The 19,911-nt window shown below is 37.3% G+C and overlaps 2 protein-coding genes and 1 long non-coding RNA gene across 3 annotated transcripts; 1 reads left to right on the forward strand and 2 right to left on the reverse strand.

Moving 5' to 3' along the window:
• Positions 1-142: 142 nt before the first annotated feature.
• klf11a (Kruppel-like factor 11a) lies at positions 143-3,801 on the reverse strand. Its single transcript, XM_051139416.1, has 4 exons — positions 3,625-3,801; positions 2,526-2,771; positions 946-1,816; positions 143-864 (listed from the first exon to the last, which is right to left on the reverse strand). Exons 1-4 carry the CDS (start codon positions 3,652-3,654, stop codon positions 578-580), a joined length of 1,434 nt encoding a protein of 477 aa, XP_050995373.1. The 5' UTR covers positions 3,655-3,801; the 3' UTR covers positions 143-577.
• Positions 3,802-3,913: 112 nt separating this feature from the next.
• On the forward strand, positions 3,914-6,798 carry LOC127183393 (uncharacterized). Its single transcript, XR_007830030.1, has 4 exons — positions 3,914-4,126; positions 4,279-4,419; positions 4,520-4,578; positions 4,828-6,798. It is a non-coding gene; the product is annotated as an uncharacterized LOC127183393 (long non-coding RNA).
• A 6,119-nt stretch (positions 6,799-12,917) lies between these two features.
• On the reverse strand, positions 12,918-19,173 carry taf1b (TATA box binding protein (Tbp)-associated factor, RNA polymerase I, B). Its single transcript, XM_051137868.1, has 15 exons — positions 19,047-19,173; positions 18,869-18,967; positions 18,553-18,640; positions 18,346-18,443; positions 18,162-18,254; positions 16,064-16,163; positions 15,798-15,978; positions 14,413-14,512; positions 14,173-14,320; positions 13,916-14,093; positions 13,780-13,817; positions 13,611-13,692; positions 13,457-13,528; positions 13,142-13,373; positions 12,918-13,021 (listed from the first exon to the last, which is right to left on the reverse strand). Exons 1-14 carry the CDS (start codon positions 19,062-19,064, stop codon positions 13,364-13,366), a joined length of 1,305 nt encoding a protein of 434 aa, XP_050993825.1. The 5' UTR covers positions 19,065-19,173; the 3' UTR covers positions 12,918-13,021; positions 13,142-13,363.
• Positions 19,174-19,911: the final 738 nt, after the last annotated feature.

The following is a 19,911-nucleotide window of genomic DNA, read 5'->3' on the forward strand; positions in this document are numbered from 1 at the left end:
AAACTTGTTAAGCTGTTACATATAATGTTCATTTGTTGTGCAATTTCTAAATTTAATGCGTTACTTAAGTGTTTTTTAAGACTAAGCGGCTTTTTTTATAAATTAGTCTCAGTATCAGCAAATACAACAAATTCTATATTCTTACTACAAATGTTTATTATTAAATAATATGGAATATTGCAGGTAGTATCGCATACAGGAATACTGTTCAATTAACAGAAGTAACATCAATAACATTTATTCATATATCAACAATAAATGCAAATTTGAATACACATTACATTCATATAGATAGTGATATTTATATACAACTATACAACAGTAAAGAGTAAGTAACAGATGAACTGATGCAAAGACTTTGGCAAAGGGAGTACATACATATTGGGAGACATAACTTATATAAAAGTAAACAAGAAATCCTTATAAACAACCATGATTAAAATAAAAATCCAGTGCAATGTCACATTGTTTTATGTACATGGATGTGTAGCAGCCTTGGTTTTCTTGTATTTCCCCTGTTAAATGGTCAGTGGGACATTGTCCTGAGGTGACTGAGGTGAGTGGTCTGAGTCTCAACCTAGTTTGAGGCAGGAAGAAGCACACTAAGGGGCATGGAAGATGGTGCTTGGGAAGTGGCCATTTTGTTCACGTCGCGAACTTCGTTAGGCCACGCTGTGGACCTCTTCGTTGTCATATGACGTCGTGCGTGCTTGGTCAGGTGGTCGCTTCGCATGAACCGACGATCGCAGACAGGACAGACGAATTTCTTCTCACCCGTGTGTGTCCGACGATGCCTGGAGAGTTCATCTGAACGGGCGAATTTTTTGTCACACCCCTCCCAATGGCAACTGAAAGGCTTCTCACCTGAGAATTGAAAAAAAAAAAGGTGATCAACAAACATGCTTATGAGAACAAAAACAAACTGTCCACCAAATGGATACAAACCTGTATGGGTTCTCAAATGAGCCTTCAAGTGGGAACTTTTGAAGTAAGTCTTCTTGCATCCTTGGAAGTTGCAGACGTAGTTCCGCCTGCGTGAGAAGTCAGATTGTGTCACTCCGCCGCTCTGACCCGAGGGAACGTAGACTGGAGCAGGTGCCAAGGGCAGGAGCTTCGTGTTCCCAAGCGTAACAACGCTCTGCTGGCAGGTAGAGGATTGGGATACCTGAGACTGCGGGACAACAAACATCACAGTGCCCTGAGCCACAGGCGAGCCCACCAGAAGAGGTTGAGAATGTGGAAGAATGGGCTTCGACCCTGAAGCCTGCATCTGAACTGGAGTCTGAACAAATGCAGAGATGATTCCAGTCTGCCCGTTAACAGGAAACACCTGACAGAGCACCGGCGGGCTGGATATGGGCGACTGAGGAATGGCGGACTGTGATGTTGGGATAGCAATGCCCGTGGAGTGGGGGGACGGAGAAGTTCTCTCAGTTTCTGCAGTTTGACATGGGCTACTGCAGGTTTGCTGTTCTGCTGTGAGGTTGGCAACTGGATCTGTGTGCTGTAGAGGGATTTCTGAGAAACATGGCTTCTCCTGCCCTGTGGTTGGAGATGGAATGTTGTGGTCTACAGATCTGTCGGCGGTGTGCCGTATAACGCTGGTGGCCCTGCGAAGTGAGGGCTGTTCTGTCGGCGGAGCTGGGTTGAGCAGGACTGTGGTGCTGGGATGCAAGCTGACATGACAGCCAGCCCTGTTGGTCAAGGCTGAACATAGTCTGGGATGCGGTTTGAGACCTGAGCAGGCCACTGAGGTACTGAGAACCGCTGTGCCTGAAGTTTCCGCGAAGCTCGGGCTATGGGGAGGAGTCATGCACTGTTGGAGAAAAGAGATTTGCATTGAGCATTGGGAATTGCCTTTAAGGCTGGAGTATACTACACAACTTCTACCCAGATTTTTGGCCCAATTTTACAGTAGCCCCTCACTGCAGAACACAAGATCCAGGTTGGATTCATATCCAGGGGGTGGAGATGGGTAGGTTTAGGGGTGGAGATGTGTGGGTTTAGGGTTCAGGGGGTGGAAATGGGTAGATTTAGGGATATGTAAGGTGGGAGGCGTTGGATCGCTGGATCTAAACCTCGCCCACTGGATGTTGTGTTCTGCAGAGAGGACCATTTCCAATTTTAAACCCGGACGAGTTGACACTAGTTGCCGAAAGTCACAATTTTGGCCAATCGGAGTTGACCAATTTCATAAAAAATCAAATAGTGCGTGATGGCCACAGACTCTCACTTTTTAGCTCCATCCGGAGCCAATTTTAGTACAAATATTGATGTCCAGTTTTTCTCTGCAAACATCCCTAATGTGTATGATGCCTAGTGTTTCAATTTTAAACATCATGTAGTGTATTCCCACCTTTAACAACACAACAGCTCTTTCAATATGATTTAGGCCATAACAGATTTTGCTTCAGCAGCATCCCCAAGCCGTTTTGGAAATGTTATTTATAATGCTCACTAGAAACTACAACGCAGTCCATTTTCTTTCTTTTTTTTTGAAAAAAAAAAAAAAAAGAGTCACTCACCAGTGATGAGAGGGAGACCAGGTCTTTAGGGGACTCGTTGGGTTCAGGCTGCAGCGGGAGAGAATCGCAAGAGTCTGAGGTGGGCGTTAGTGGGCGAGGCTTGTGCGTCCTTTGGACCCAGGAGCTCATGCACACCAAAGCTTCTGCAGCCTCCAAGTCATTGTATTCCAGAGTGGAAGAACAGGACTTCTCACTGTCATGCCTGTTTCTCTCCATCATCACCTCGCAGATGTCCACAAGACTGGACTACGTATTGGGAAAAAGCACATTTGTCATTTTCATGCCACACTGGGCTAGTTGCTGGTCTTAATGTTCTCAATGTAATTGCATGATAAACAATAAAAGTGGCAAAATGGGCGATGTTTGTTATGCATCTGCTGTAAATAGCTTCTGCCATTCATAAGCAAAGAAAGGGGCCCCAGTGCTGGTCGACTACACCCACCCAGAGCCTCGCATAGCGTTAACTGTGAGCTGCTGGGAACCTCCCATCGCCAAATATAGATTTAAGAGTGACGTGCACCCAACCAAAACGCCATGTGAGTATGCCATGCAAAAAAGTATCATCCAAGGGTGGTAAACCATATCAAAAAATACTGCACTAAGGTTACTCTTTTTGTCATAACGAAGCTCGTATGATATACCAACGTGATAGAAACAATGCACAACGTTGTTTTAATAACAAACAAATAATGCATTCTAAGATAACTGACAATTTAATGCAAAAAATGAAAAGGGAACCCGAGTATATTCAGGGTTCAAATAAGGTAGCTAGCAAATAAATAAAAAAACATGACAACAGTTTAAACGTAAAGTAGCACTGCAGCTTAATGCAGGAGGGAAATGCACAACAATGATTGCGGCAAACGGTTCGTCATGACTTAATTTAATTAAAGCACAAAGAATAACACAAAGTGTCAAGAATATCAAATATGTTTTTATCTGTGTAAACAATAAAATTATAAACATTCCTCTTGTCAGTGAGCAAGAAATTATTTTATATGGGTCGCAAGTTACAGCAAAAGCGGATGTCATTAGTGGGTCAATGCGCAAAAACTAAAAAAGTAGCAATAAGAGCACTTTGCCAATATAATCAACTTACCCGACCGGAGTCAGAAGCAAAATTCAGCATATGTGTACGTCTATGGAAAGCAACGGGAAGACAGTTGTGATACGAAGCCTCTGCACATAAGTCTAACCACTTTTTACAGCAAGGTTCAACCTCAGCTGAGTGAATCAGAAGCGCAAAAAAACAACAGAAAGAAAAAAAAAACAGAAACAAAATTCAGAGCACTCTGGCGGGTGGTAACATGTTACCAATCAAAAACAAAGGTGTAGCAGGAACGGGCCAATGGGAGCGCAGGCAGCGCGTGATCAGTACGTGATCGCTCGCTGATTGGCTGAAACGGGGTGCGTGGCTGTTGGGGGGGCGTTACAGAGGAGTCAGCGGTGTCAGAGTAAACCCGGTGAACCCGGTGCTCGAGAACTGGGGGAAAGGTCGGCGCGGCGAACGAGCGGAATCGTGAGATACTCGCACGCGTCTGGCTAGCTCTGCCAGTGGAGTGTGGCATGCGCAGACGGGAGAGCGCTGAGTCCACAATGAAGTACGTGAGCCAACGCCTGTACTCAAAACAAATTTTAAACAAAGAAGCGAAAGCGTTTAGTACATATTTTACATAATATATGGCTATTGTTTGATTTGTTATGGACAGATTGCCTTGCTTTTATAATACTAACTGTCGTCATGAATGTTTAGTTGCCTCACTCGACTGGTGCACAAAGGGGAAACGGGGACACGGAGAGATGCCGCTTATGAAAGTAACAACCTACAATGGAAACAATGAATAACAGCTGTGATAATAATAAAAAAAAACAATAATAGTACGAATAGCAATAGGTAATCTGTTTACTTCGTCTTTTTAGGGAAAATAAACACTTTATGAAAAATGTTTAAAAACAGTTTTTTGTGAGAGGATGCTTTTTTCCTGTCCGTTTAGGTCTTCTCACAAAGACGCGGTTGTCCGCGGGTCCGGAAATCATTACATCTCCGCATCACGTGCGTACACAGATCTGGTTTTAGTGAACTAAACTGAACTCAGGAACCTCTCTGAACGCTTTCTGTGAAAGAATCCAGGGCGGAGCCTACGTGTGTGTTGCATCTCTTTGTTGTAGCTACACTAACCTTTATGTGTGTGTCTCTTTGTGTTTTGTCGTGATAATTAGCTATTCCTACAGTAAAAAAAAGATTAGTGAGACCAGGTGTAAATGTGCAAAACATATATATCCTAATTGTGTGTCCCTGCAGGAGGGCTGTGATTTTTTGCTGGTCTGTCTGGGTGAGCGGAGCTGAGCAGACAAAAGGCTTCATCAGTCGCCCCCTCCTCTTCAGAGATTCAGATATCCAGTGAAAAAGACAGGAGAGATTGTATTTCTCTGACTGTGATGTGTCATACAGCTGAGGAAAAACATTTGCTGTCCTTGGAAAATCGCAGTAATCGTTCATGTTCTGAAAGTTGGCATTCTAAAAGTAATTTAATGTATCATGATGTATAGGCACCACTTTATGTCTTAATTAAGTAATGTACATGATTGTTTTTTGTTTTTTTTTTTTCCACAAAGATGAATCAGTAATGTAAATCAAGTCTTAAAGGGGTCATCGGATGCTAAGTTCACTTTTACATGTTGTTTGAACATTAATATGTGTTGGCAGTGTATGTACAAATCTACCCTATAATGATAAAAAAACATGCTGTGGTTTTCATTTAATCTGTAAAAATAATATTCCCTTTTTCAAATCGAGCCATTCTCAGATGCCTGTCGTTGGTGTGTAAAACCCACAGAGGGCGCTCCCACAATAGTTGATTGACATGAGCGTTTTACCTCAGATCAGCTGTAACAGTCCGCCCTCTTTTGTTTTGATGCTGGAACAGGGATGTAAGTTAGACAAGAATATCTCCGATTGAGCGATTGAGGTGTTGTGTTGCTGGATGTAATAATGAACATAGTGGTCGTCATTTACTCCCGACATCTGAGCCGCTGAAGACGCAGTAGATTACGTTTGTTTGTGAAGGGAATGCGCCTCCCAATCTAAATAAATGCATCTATGTTCACACAAATCATTCGTGATCCAGCTTCACTTACAGCAGACGTGAGTATAAGGGTTTTTTATGAATCTCTGTGATCGCCTTTCCTTATAACGTGGTAGTTAGCAAGTTTAGCGGCTAAATGCGGCTATAGTAAACAGGCTCGTCACTCCACAGAGAGAAGAGAGGGGCGGGGCAAGCAGAGCTCATTTGCATTTAAAGCGGCCTCGACCAGAATGAGATGATTTTTGCAGAGCTGATTTTGGCAAGGTAAAAAGGGTGTTGTTTTACACAACCATTGAGAATTTTTAACCAAAGTATATTATACACTTTTCATTAAGACCCTAAAGAATCATATCAACTTGTGGAAAATGGGCATCTGATGACCCCTTTAAACACATAATTGACATGTGGACAAAGGCAAATATTATAATGTCCTATTAAACAGCAATATTTTATTCTAAATATACAGGAGGTTCAACAATTTTGACTGATAATAACGACTGAATGTTTCCGCCACAGATCTGGTAATATTTAGTAATCCAATAGCACAGATTTACTTTTAAAAGTGCTAAACTAACAACAAAATAGGATTTTTGTTAGAGAAACACATTTCTGGGTATAGAAGGCATCTGGTTAGGGTCCGAGCACCGATGTTGTGAGAACCCTGTTGGAATTGTTCAGATTCTTCTCCAAAATTAATTGCATTTTTAAGGGCCTAAACATGCTCGAAAATTTATGAAACTTTGCACACACACCAAACATGGTGAAAATTTACATCTGATATGGGTTTCAGAAATGGGTGTGGCAAAATGGCTCAATAGCGCCACCTATAAAATGTCAACAAAGTGCCCCTCGAGCTGTGTTTCACATACATGTACGAAATTTGGTAGACACACGTAACACACTGATACACACAAAAAAAGTCCCTGATAGAAGTCCAAAACCCAACAGGAAATCTGTTATTTAGAATTTTATTTAGAGTTTTGTCCCATTTTCAGGCGCATTTAAACAAACTCCTACTAGAGATTTAAACAGATCAACAGCATATTTGGGCAGTGTAATCTGAAGTCCTTTGTGATGTTAAATTGCGAAGATCTTGAGTTTCCGTGGCGGCTTGACAAACTTTGATGTTTTGCCATGAAAAGGAAGTTGTTATAATTTAGGCACACAATGTCCGATCTGCACCAAAACTCACATGTTTGATAAGATTCCTGTCCTGAACACATGCCCATGACCATGTTGACTTATAGCCATAGCGCCATAAGTGACATATTTTACACTCTGACAAACTCCTCATAGAGATTTAATGACATCAGTATTTTGTCAGTCTACTCTAAAGGCCTTTACAGTGTTAAATTGTGAAAATCTTGATTTTTCGTTGAAGGATGTGTCTATGGCGACCTAACAAATTTCGATGTTGGAAATAGGTGGTGTTGTAGCTCAGCCATACAATGTCTGATCTGCCCCAAACTTAACACATTCGAAAAGAGTCCTTGCCTAAACACATCTAAAGGTCAATATACTGTTATAATCATAGCGCCACCTGCTGGCAACAAGAAATGTCCTATTTTACACTAAACATGGGAGTTGTGGGAGTCACACATGAAGAAAAAAGACCAAGGTCTTTAATATTGTACAGATTAATCTATGTTAATAAGGAGCTTGTCTCATTTAGCAAGATCTATTAAAAAGACTGAGAGGAAAGCAGATCTGCTGTGTTGATGGAAGAAAACAGGTTAATTAATTAAAAGAAAAGTTGCACATAAACTGAAAACATTCTGAAAAAAATAAGTGGATCTACACGCTAATTAAAATGTTTGGTATTGATAAAATTTTCAAAAGACGTCTCTAATGTTAAGCAAGCCTGCATGTATTTGATCAAATAAAAACAGTAATATTGTAAAATATTATTCAAATGTAAATGTATAAATGTCTTTACTGGTACATTTGATCAATTTTATTGTCTTTGTTGAATAAAATTAATTTCTTACTGACCCCAAACTTTTGAACAGTAATGTGGATACTGGAACTCAAACATTGGACAGTTTCATCTAAGGTACGAGAGGCTGTGCTCTATTATGAATAAGTCATGGCTGAAGGGCGTTGTGAGTTATTAACATTACAGCACGTCTCGAGTGCCTTATTGCTTTTATAAAACGGTTACCACATAATAAAACATTAAAACCAAAAATGTATGTACTGATATGTTACTTTTTTAAAGCAAGTTTGCTAAATGCTGTCCTTCTGCTAAAAAAATAGTTCCTGACAGAAACAGTAAATGCCAACATTTACTGTTTAATACAACACCATTCAGCAGCTGTATTCAGAAATTAATGAAAAGAATTGCGACATTTAAACTCTCAAATGTTATACAGGAAGCAGTTCTAAAAATATATATTCACATACACTATTGTTCAAGTGTATCAATTATGAAGCAAAACTAAATGTTGCCTTCTATACCTCTATGGAGTACTGAGAATGTGGTTTTGTTTCTTAAGAAGTATTGCATAAATAATATTTTTCAGAATGAAAATGGTAAGCATAAAATACAAGTGACTAAATGGAAAATATTTCACAAGATATTACTTAAATTAGTCACATGTTTTCCATTACATTATGTGACTGCAAAACTTTCCTCTGAACTGCATGATTCTGCTTCCTTCCTTGTAAGCTGTATTGCATGCAAGTAAAGATTTTGTCAGGTTGTAAGGGTGTTAAAGGTCAAGTCTTGTTAATGAGGAATACAATTATATAAACAATTTTGAACAACTATCAAATATGTATAAACTCTAAATGCTTTGCACACAAATTTACCTGAAGACTGAGAAAATCCAAAGATTGGCAGATCTAAAATAACCAAATTTTGGTTAGGCATCAATTTAAAACAAAAACCTTTCTAGACTCTACATTCATTATTAGTGTTTTCAAGAAGCAGGGCTTCTCCTAATGGATGGTATGAGCTGTTTGAACCCAGAGACCGTGGAATCTTGGGAGGGTAGTGAGGCCATGTATGGGGGTTAGGCTGTTGGCCAGAGGAGACAGAGTTTGTGTGTTTGCGTGTGTGAAAGACAGAGGCCAACGAGGGCATGCAAACACACAGGCTATGAGGAGGGTTGGGTGGCAGATGTGCTGTCCGATTTGGGCTGTCGTGGAACAATAGTTGAAACTTCAGGGCTCAAATCCAGTATGTGTTGCTGCAGTGTCTGAACTGAATGACTTGAGCTCAGATAGGTGGGGTTCTCAAAAAGTAGGTCATCCAAAAAGGGCGGGCGTGCATTTAACCTCTGAGATGCAACATGCTTTTTGTGTTACGTAGCCTGAATCTTCTGCATCCTGCCCGTTAGAAATTAAACAATCATTTATAAATCAAGGTCATGAATTAAAGTAACGGCATCTTGTGCTGGTGCTTTATTGTCACAATTTCTGTCCTGGAATGAAACACACTTACTCAGCGTTTTGACTAAGTTACATAAATTCTCAGAGGCACCGTCACATGAGTTGAGACTGTGAGAGCAAACAGCTCGCCTCCACACCAACGATGGAAAATTTTTGACAATGTTCGCACCAGTCTGTACTGAATATGCAACATAGTGCAAGAAAAGATAAGTGCATTGACATGCACTGACTAGTTTACTGGCAAATACTAGCACATAGCTAAAACAACTGTACACCAGATGGTCTGGGTTTAACTAACATTAGTGATAAACTTTAAACTATTTATGGTTTTCTATCTAAACAGGAAACGGATCTTAAATCAGTCAGAATATAATCTATTGTGTCAAGCTTTGCTTTTGTGAACCATTATTGCTGCTAAACTTATAGTAGGTCCTGTCTAAATATACATTGTACACAGCATATATCTATTAGAATGCGTATTCTAATTCTATATTTTGCAAAGCATTTTTGCAGATGAAAAGACAAACGTTGCATACAATATGGAGCACACAAATTATAAAACTCACATTTTTTAGTATTACAGACTTGGTTTTGCCACTGAAAGCTGAAAGTGACCCTCAAGCCCAGTTGTAAGTAGCACAGGTATAATTTTGTAGCAATAGCCAACAATACATTGTATGGGTCAAAATGATCAATTTTTCTTTTATGCCAAAAATCATTAGGATGTTAAGTAAAGATCATATTCCATGAAGACATTTTCTACTGTAAATATATCAAAACAGAATTTTTGATTAGTAATATGCATTATAGGCGATTTTTCAATATTTACATTTTTTGCCACCCTCAGATTTCAGTATATAGACAATATATTCCAAATATTGTCCTATCTTAACAAACCATACATCAATGGAAAGCTTTTTTATTCAGCTTTCATATGATGTACAGGTCTATGTATTAGTGATGTGGTAAAAGATTAAGAAAAATTTGGAAAAGAACATTAAGACCCCAATTTTGAGGCGACGTGGTTTTACTTTACAATACATTTAAATAATACTTAAAATAAGACTGTTTTAATTTAAACACTTCAGAAAGAAGTTTCTGACAAAAGTCAGATAAACATCAATTGTTGCGAGAATTTCGGGGGACTTAACATTGTTAGGCATCGACAAATTTGTCGAACTAAACTTCAGCGTCAAAACAACAAATACTGACATCAGGCAGGGTGTCGCACGTCAAAGAATGAAAGAGAAACAGCGGTGGGGGAGGAGAGGAAGTGATGTGTGAGATAAAACACTAAAGATAAGCCTCTCAGTTGTTTACAATGAAATTACGACGAAGACTTTGTGGTCTCGCCTGTTTATCTTTGTGTACACAAACTCTGGTCAGTTACTCAAGGTTAAAATCCGCTGGTGTTGTGCTATCCCCTGACCGAGTGTTTTCCGTTTGGCACCATGTAGTGTGTGCAGCACAAAAATAGTGCTGTCTGTTTGGGAGAGCCCAAGTCAAACAGATATCACGCCAGGAAAACTCTGCAGACGGCCCTTCTACACGTGAGAAGGGAAAACAACTCTGAAAAGTATGCCGGGTAAGTTGTTTCGCTGGAAACAAAGAGTTTCTGTGCGTGTCTGTATATGTTTGTGCGCGTCAAGGCTTCTCTAGCAAAAAGCATGTGGACAGTGTTTACACACACACACACACACACACACACACAGAGTCAGCTGGTTTGGCTGGAGAATAGTGCCAGAGAAACACCCATGACACCACACAGACTCTCTGTCCTGGTTTCCCCTCTGCCCAACCCCCTGGCTCCGTCTTTCTCAAATTTCTTTTCTCCATCACTCTTGCCCTGTAGTTCCAGTGTTTTTCTCTCTGGGTCATCCAAGCACTTCCACCACTGAATTTTGACTTGTGAGATAAAAGTTATAAAGTCAGAAGTGCGAGACATAAACTCGCAGTTATGAGAAAATGTCAGGATTGCGAGATAAACTCAAAATTCTTAGAAAAAGTCAGAATTGCGAGATATACAAATTTGAGGAACAAAGTTAGAATTGAGATATAAACTTGCAAATTGACTTTTTCTTCTCAGAATTGTGATAAACTCGCAATAAAGTCAGAATTGCGAGACATAAACTTGCAATTATGAGAACTTATGTCAGGATTGTGAGATAAATTCAAAATTCTTAGAAAAAGTCAGAATTGCAAGATATAAACTCGCAAATCTGACTTTTCTTCTCAGAATTGTGTGATAATTCTCAATAAAGTCAGAATTATCAGACATTTACTAGTAAAAAAAGTCAGAATTGCGAGATATACAAATTTTAGAAACAAAGTTAGAATTGAAATATAAACTTGCAAATTGACTTTTTCTTCTCAGAATTGTGATAAACTCGCAATAAAGTCAGAATTACGAGACAAACTTGCAATTATGAGAACGAAAGTCAGAATTTCGAGATATAAACAAAATTTTTAGAAACAGTCAGAATTGCATGAAACTTGCAACTGCGAGTTATGAAGTGAAATATAAACTAACAAATCTGACTTTTCATAGAATTACATGATAACTTGCAATGAAGTCATAATTATGATACAAACTCGCAATTATGAGAAAGATAGGCAGAATTGTGAGATATAAACTCAAAATTCTTACGAACAAAGTCAAAATTGCGTGGAAAAACTCGCAATAAAGTCAGAATTGCGAGACAAATCAAAATTCTTAGAAACGAAATCAGAATTGCGTGATAAACTCGCAATAAAGTCAAAATTGCAAGACAAATTCACAATTATGAAAAATAAAGTCAGGATTGCAAGATAAACTCAAAACGTACAATTGCGAGTTATAAAGTCAAAATTGCAAGATATAAACAAGCAAATCTGACTTTTCTTAAAATTGCATGATAACTTGCAATAAAGTCATAATTACGAAACAAACTTGCACTTATGAGAAATAGTCAGAAATGCGACAAACTCACAATTCTGAGAACCTAAGTCAGAATTGCGTGATATACTCACAAATTACCCTTTTTTTAGAATTGCGTGCTAAACTCGCAAAGAAGTCAGAATTACAAGACATAAACTCACAATAACGATAAATAAATATATAACATGAGTGTAGTCACACTTGTGAGATATAAATGGCACGTTGCCAAGTTATATTTGAGGCACATTAAAGAGACATGTATGATCATTTGCATTTTAGGTCTTAAAAAAGACACTTGTTTAGGTATATAGTAGTACACTGATGTTGAGGACAGTGTGACAACCGTGGGTGGCAAGTACAAAAGGATATACAAGTCACAGTGTGATCAAATATATATAGCTACATTCTCCTACATGAGTCATTTCTTGGACTGAAAAGACCGTTCATTTGGGACAAATCCTGCAAGAACAAAGAAAACTACTTAGACACAAAACCCTCAGGCAGCAGCAAAACAGTAGAATTACTTTAAAATTTCCCAAACTGTGAATTTTGCTTACACAAATAACATTTTCAAGCGAGCACCAGGACAAAAGAGTGTTTTAGCACTCATTGTTAGGTGCATTACGCCCCCTGTTGGTTCATCTGTGTAGCTACAATCAGTGTAAGTGTTGTATAAATTATAAAATACATTTAAAACACTTTTGAGGGAAACAGATGCTCTATATTTCAAGTCTCAAAACAGATAAAAATACTCCAAGACACTATTGAAAAATAAAGCTCAAAAGTGAAAATCTGCTGTAGATGCAGAGAAACAAAAGGGATCTTGAGAACTGATGTGCGGATTTCATTCTCCGTCATTGATGTGCTCTTCATTAACATGGGTTTTCTTTTCAACAGTTTTTTTTTTCTTTTTGCAGGAAGCAAAAGTCCATTGAACCTTGGGCTCATAATTCCTTTTCAAGAAACAACGTTCAACGTTGAGGACCTCTTTGTGCACTTCTGTCTGACTGACTCCCAGTATGAAAGAGAAAAGATCAAGGACCCACACGTACATCCTGGGCAAACGGGGCTCCATTTCTGAGAAATGATCCCCACATTTACTGTGAGAAATACAAAAAAAGTATTGTTATTTTTAATAATACATAAATTACATTATTATATATAATAAAATACATAATTATATAGTGTGATTAAGAATCAAAGCATTTGTGATAACTCACTTGGGTGGGCACGCTTTCAAATTAAGATGCCAGTATTTTCGGTTGGAAAGATACTTGATCCCGTCTTTTTTGAAGGTACAATCCAAATGATTGTTAAATATACTGGGTCCATCCGAACCCTCCTCGTTTCCCCAGCTGAAGCGAAAGCTGGTGTGAGAGTTTAAGGAAGACGACTCTTCTGGTGCAGAGTCAGTAAACTTCTGAAACTTCTGCTCCAAATGTTCAGCAACGCCTGGAAATGTGAAGGTAGACATTGCTTGACATACAGAGATACAGTACCGAGATCATTACTGAGATGTGAGCAGATCAGCTTACGCCTTTTTTTTGAGGGTCAAGCACTTGCGTTTCAAAGTTGTAATGAAAGGCTTAGTGGTTCCCCATTTCCGTCTGAAAGTGCAGAACGAAAACGGTTGTAGTAAAAGATTTTTCATTACAAGTCCTAAAAAATATAGAAACGGTTTTGTCGTACCGGGCTTCTTCTTGCTCTTCCCTTTTTCTGGCTTTCTCCAGGACAGGCTGTACAACATCAAACCACTTTTTCAACTTGAAAACTGTAAAAAAAAAAAAAAAGCATATAAGAAATGAAACCACACAATGATATGCATAAAAGAAAAATACAAGCTTAAAAAAAGTGTTACCCCTCTTTTTCTTTTTGCCTGCTTCCTCAGATAACTTCCTTGAGACATCAATGAGAAAAAGTAAACACACTTAGCATAAAAATGTAACCAAAGCCAGTAAAGTTAAAAAAAAATTGTCAATTATTAAGTTACATACCACTCCTCATGATCATCCAACTTGAAAAGGAGCTTCAAGGCGACTATGATGACAGCTACCGCCTGAATGTCATAGCACACAAGATGAGGCTTCTCCTTACTGGGGTCAAAGGTCAGAAAAGAGCTGTCCCCCATAGAAGCCTGTCTTATAACCTTGTGGACCCAGATATGAAGGTCATCTGAGAAGGATCAAAATGAATAGAGTCAAAAGTGCCATTAAAGTGCTATTCCATAGCCGTTACGGTCAAAGGCACCCACCTGGGAGGTTTGCCTCCAGCAGGTAGCGGACAGTGAGTGGAAGCGGGTGGAGAAGGCAATCCTGAGAAATTGTTGGGAAGGAGGGTAATTTCATGATCTGAGCCAGAGCCACAGCTTCTTTATGAACCAGCGAGTAGGACGGAATGTACTGTAGAGAAGATCAGAAGTTGTCATAGCTATTAGAAATACAACACACTGATTCATGACTGAAGAAGTGTGAACCAGATTTGTCTTTCTCACCCGAACATTAAAGAAACGGACGTCTTTTCCAAACAGTCGCATCTCCTCTGGAAACGCCTCGTGAATGTTCACGTAAGGTATTCGCCCCTCTGAGACCAGCCTGCAAGAAATATGACTAAATCATAATGTTTCTTAAATTATCTGGTACAAGTATTGACAGTGTAAAAGGCAACATGTCATCATTGATAATACGTCTAAACAAGGGGCGTTGTCCAACAGTGACACTGTCTAACAGTGACACCAGTGGGTACAAGAAGAGTCCGTGTATCTCTCGCCTCCCCTGAGCTCATTGAGTTTTAACAGACCCTCTAAAGTGTGCGGTGTGTTTGGTGGACATAACTGAGAATGAATCAGGGAAAGTCATGTGAGAGGAGGCAATGCCTCCATTGCAATTTGATTGGATATGGCTGGTTATGTTCAGCTGTGATTGGTTAATTTGATAAATCCCGCCTCGTGTTCGCGCACGTTTGCGAATCAGTCCGAATGAACAATATAATGCCGTTAATGAGAAGACCAGTTTAAAAAAGTAAGTAAACAACTCACACACAGATATAATCACTTTGTTACATCTTAAAATGAAAACACGATCTGTGGAAATTTTAGTGTGTGATCAGCTTGGTAAAATTTAAAGTAAATCTTTGTCTATGACCAATATTTACAGAGCTTTGATGACTGAGGATCTGAAAAATTCAAAAATACTTAAAAACTAACTATTAAAGAGAATAGGTTAAAATATAAACATATTGTTTAAATTGATACTGCCTTTATTATTTGAGTAAATGTAAAATGCTTAAAAACACTAACTTGATGAGATTCATAACAGAATGTTTAAAAAAAAAAAAAAAAAAAAGTAAACAATTTTGTATATCAATATAACTATAAAGTAATAATGGATAAACAAAAAAAACTTACAAAATAAAATATATCACAGTAGTAATATTAATAATTCTATAATACACATAATATTAATAAAAAATAAAATTAAAATCTTTCAAGAATTAAAGTGTTTAAGAAAAACCAAATGTAAAATTACAATACAATATTTTAATTATTTTTGTAAGATGGTTTGCATATTTCATTATTAAATGCTTATAAGTGATACAACTCTTTTTTTAATCAGAGTAAGTTAAGAGATAGAATCATGTGGATTTACTGTATTTACTGTAAACTATCAAAACATGCTAAACAGCCATTTAAATGTAAAGTAGTAAGCTCATTGGCTGTGTATGCAACATGAACCAATCAGCTTGTGCCAAGTCGTTTAACAGCATAAATATAATCAGTTTACGTTAAGGACCCATCAGCCTGTGCCACCTAGAGTTTCATGACAGAACTTGGCATTAATAAATGGCCAATTTGTGTTAAGCTGTATTTGTTCTCCAAACCTGAGTAAGTCAGCCAGAGTGATGGCCTCTCGGATCCACAACAGAGCCAGATAGCACAGGGCCAGTGTCCGTGGCATGGACATAAATTTGTTCCTTTCTTTCCCTCCCTTCGTCTTGGGGTATGCACCAACATCCGAAGACCCTTTGGAAAGTACTGATGACTGTACCTCACTGGAGTAACCTGCAGCAGAAAAACAAAATGCAGTTCAATCAATACTGCATAAGATGTAAATGTGCCAGCTTACAGAGAGCAATCACTTTCGTACCTGAGACTGACATCTCTTCTGACATATCCGAAGCAACCTCTGTGTGATTAGACTGCTGACTTGGAGAGTTAACCTCCTCATCACTTTGTGACTTCATGAACTAGAGGGCAAAAAAGTAGGAAGAGAGCAGAGCAGTGTTTTTATTGTTAACTAAAAGTAATATAAATAATTTTTGGTGACTGAATTCAAGCTAAAATAGAAAATTAGAAATGCTGGCTTGGCAACTAACTAAAATGAGTTGAACAACTAAATAATTCAAACCGAAATACAAATAAATTATAGCTAAACATTTTTAAAACATAAATAATAAAAATGACAAAAGCACAAAATCATTCAAACAAATTAAAATATAAAACAATGTTAATACAAAAGATTACAATAAATACTATAATACAACACAAACAATACTAAAATAACACTTAAGACTATGACTATTTATACACTACATAAAATCTACAGCCTTTTCTATAGAGGGTTTGCACGTACATTACAGTTTGGTCAGTTACTCAGATATGTGGCCATACTGGCAAAACTCGGATGTAAACAACAGCATAGATTGCACTGTTAATGTACTACTGAATGCTAATTAACGCTGTCTAAACCATGGAAAAAAGCTCCAAAATCATAGAAAACAACTTAGTAAGCAAAAAAGACAAGATTCTTGCCCTGGAAAACCTGGTTCAGTTTGACCAATCACAAACACCTTCCTCAGACAGTTTTTTGCACTCTTCTCCTTGATTTGGTATAACTTTACGGTCCAAAATATGACACTAACTGACCATTTTCAGTGGCAGTTTTGTTCAGTTCAGTGGCACGATTTACGATCAGTGCCGCCAATACATAGTATGTATTAACGTGCCTCCTCAGCTGGACTGTGGCAAAAGTGGCAAAAGACACTGATGTGTGAATGGATTTAATAGAGAGGCTGTGAAACGAGAGTTAAACAAACCATAATCAGTTTAAATTAAAGTTTGCGTACAACTTACCAAATATCCAGTGATCCACGGATATTGATATCCAGCCAGGAATCGTGTTTTTTGACATTTATATGTGCTTGATTTCAACGTCAGGGAAATAAGTAAAGCAAATTTGCACGTGAACGCATTTTTATAACTACAATATGGGCTGGTCTAGATCCGGGTGATCATTTATATCAATGTTATCATATCGTCCAGGCCAAAATGTATAGTTTTTGTCAGTGTTTTTTAAAAACATCCAGTTATGCAGAATATGAGATTGTCAATACGATATATAACAATTAGGGCTATCAGTTCAGTTTAACACGTTAACTTAATTAGTTACGAAAAAAAAACGTGATTAAAATATTTAAATGCAGTTAAGACGCTGGCCCCACCCCCAGACCTGCACATCATCTTATATGACTATTGTTACCATGACTTTTATTATATGAACAAAAAATACTGAGATGTTTCTCAAATGATCTTTTATGTTCAGTAGTTTACGTTAGGCCGTTGCAGCCTAAATGTTTATGTATAATAAATTTTATGCTGAATCAAATCAAATATTTATTTCTAAAGCTACAATTTGTAATGTCTACTTGCTACTTTCTCAAATAACACAAAAATAGCTTAAAAAAATCTTCTGTGGGTATTTTCACAGTCAAATTTATTTTTCAATTAATATGCAATTCATTAGATTAATTAATCGACACATGTAATTAATTATACTAAAAATTTTAATCAACTGACAGCCCTAATATTAACATTAACATTAAATGATAACTGCTAATCTGTGTTTTGCTGCCTGGAGTCCATTTGTTTTTGTGAATTGCAGGGATCAGTTTGCTTCTCTTTTCTGTAGCTTTCAGCAGTCTGTAAAAATATACCGCAGATGTCTCGACAAATCTATTTGTATAGTCAATCGCAAAGCTATTTCTCATTTTAGATGTGTTTTGTGTGTTCTGTCACAGTATTCACGCTGAAAGAATGCTGCCATTTAGGCTTTTTGCCACTCAGTGGGCAGTACCGTACGCTCTCCAGCTGACGGTGACATCACATGCATACCCTCTATATGGCCAATTGATGATGCATCGTGAAAACACTCTTTTCATTTCAACATAACAAATCTCAGAACTTACCACCGTAAACCTTGGAGTGTACACTGGATTTTTGGTGAAAGCTTGCTGTGTGTTCTGCAGGTATATCTTCCAGAAATTCCACAAAACTTCTGTCTGTCAAAACAAAATATGATAAATCTTATACAGAGATATTTTGTGCCATCCATAACATTGTGATATAGTTAGGCTAAACTAAACTACCAACCTCAAACTTCATGCAAACACCAAGACTGACCAAAGCCTTGGCCTGGTGGTTCAAGATGAACTGGAATCCCTCACATATTATCCACTCTCGCCCACCCTCTGAAAACAAACAGAAGAAACCATGAGATCAGAGAAAGGGTTTGCAAATCGAAATGTTTTCTACAGCTTACAAACAGTGATAAAAAGTGGACGGAAGACTTTTACTGACCATCTCTTTTCTTTTTGGGTTTTGTTATTTGTGAAATCCTGCTGTTTATACTATGAAGGGTGGTCACATCTTCCACCTCCCTCGTTTTCTAGAAAATATTGTGAAATGTAATAAGCATGATTTGTTAAGTGTACAATGCATAATTAATTAACAGTGCCATTAATGACATCCCTCTTACAACAAATACATTTCAATTACTTTCCCATTCATTTTTCAATCAGAGACTGTATTGTCAATAAAAATCACTGCATTAACAATGAGAATTTGTAGAATATCAAAACCCTTGATATCTAACAATGTTTGTTTATTGACTAACCTCGATCACATTGTGACAGCTCCTGCAGAAGAACTGACCCTCATCTGACACTCCCCAGTCCACAGCAGCGCACTGGCCGCATGGCTCACTGTATCCACCCTGGAGGAAAAGTCCAACAATAACATATTAAAGTACCAGTACAGATTATCAAACTATACTAACTCAAAGAGAAACTTACAGTAAGTTGTTCGTCCATAATTTTAACACGAGCTGCTGAAAACTTCCATATCTAATCATGCGCACAGACAGTTTTGTTTGTTTTCCGTAATCAAGCAGCATGGGCAACCACGCTTTCAATATGGCCGGCAAAATATTTTTCATAATAAAAGTCCGAAGTCTAAAATGCTATGATGTAAAAAAAAAAAGTTTTAAATCCTTATTTTATTACTGTTAATATTCCTTATTATGTTATACTTTTTGTTATTTTTTTATGGTTTATTATTATTTATATATTGTTTATGATAGAATAAATTGTTTATACATAGGTCTAATGTAAAAACTGTAATAACTGTATAAAATAACTATATTACATAATTATATACAACTTAATAAATGCTTCAGGAATCAGGAAGTTAACAAATATTAGCAAACGCATATTTGTGTATAGTAATGTATGTAAAAAATATAATCTCATGTATGTAAAAATATATATAATATATATTTATATATTTGCAAATTGTACTGCTTATTATTTATATATTGTTTATGATATAATAAATTGTTTATACATAGGTCTAATGAAAAACTGTAATAACTGTATAAAATAATTATATTGCATAATTATATACAACTTAATAAATACTTCAGGAATCAGGAAGTTAACAAATATTAGCAAACACATATTTGTGTATAGTAATGTATGTAAAAAATATAATCTCATGTATGTAAAAATATATATATAATATATATTTATATATTTGCAAATTGTACTGTTTATTATTTATATATTGTTTATGATATAATAAATTGTTTTATACATAGGTCTAATGTAAAAAAAAAACTGCAATAATTATATATAAAAATAATTTCTTATTAATAACTTA

This window comes from Labeo rohita, chromosome 20 (assembly GCF_022985175.1).
Source record: "Labeo rohita strain BAU-BD-2019 chromosome 20, IGBB_LRoh.1.0, whole genome shotgun sequence".
Lineage (NCBI taxonomy): Eukaryota > Metazoa > Chordata > Actinopteri > Cypriniformes > Cyprinidae > Labeo > Labeo rohita.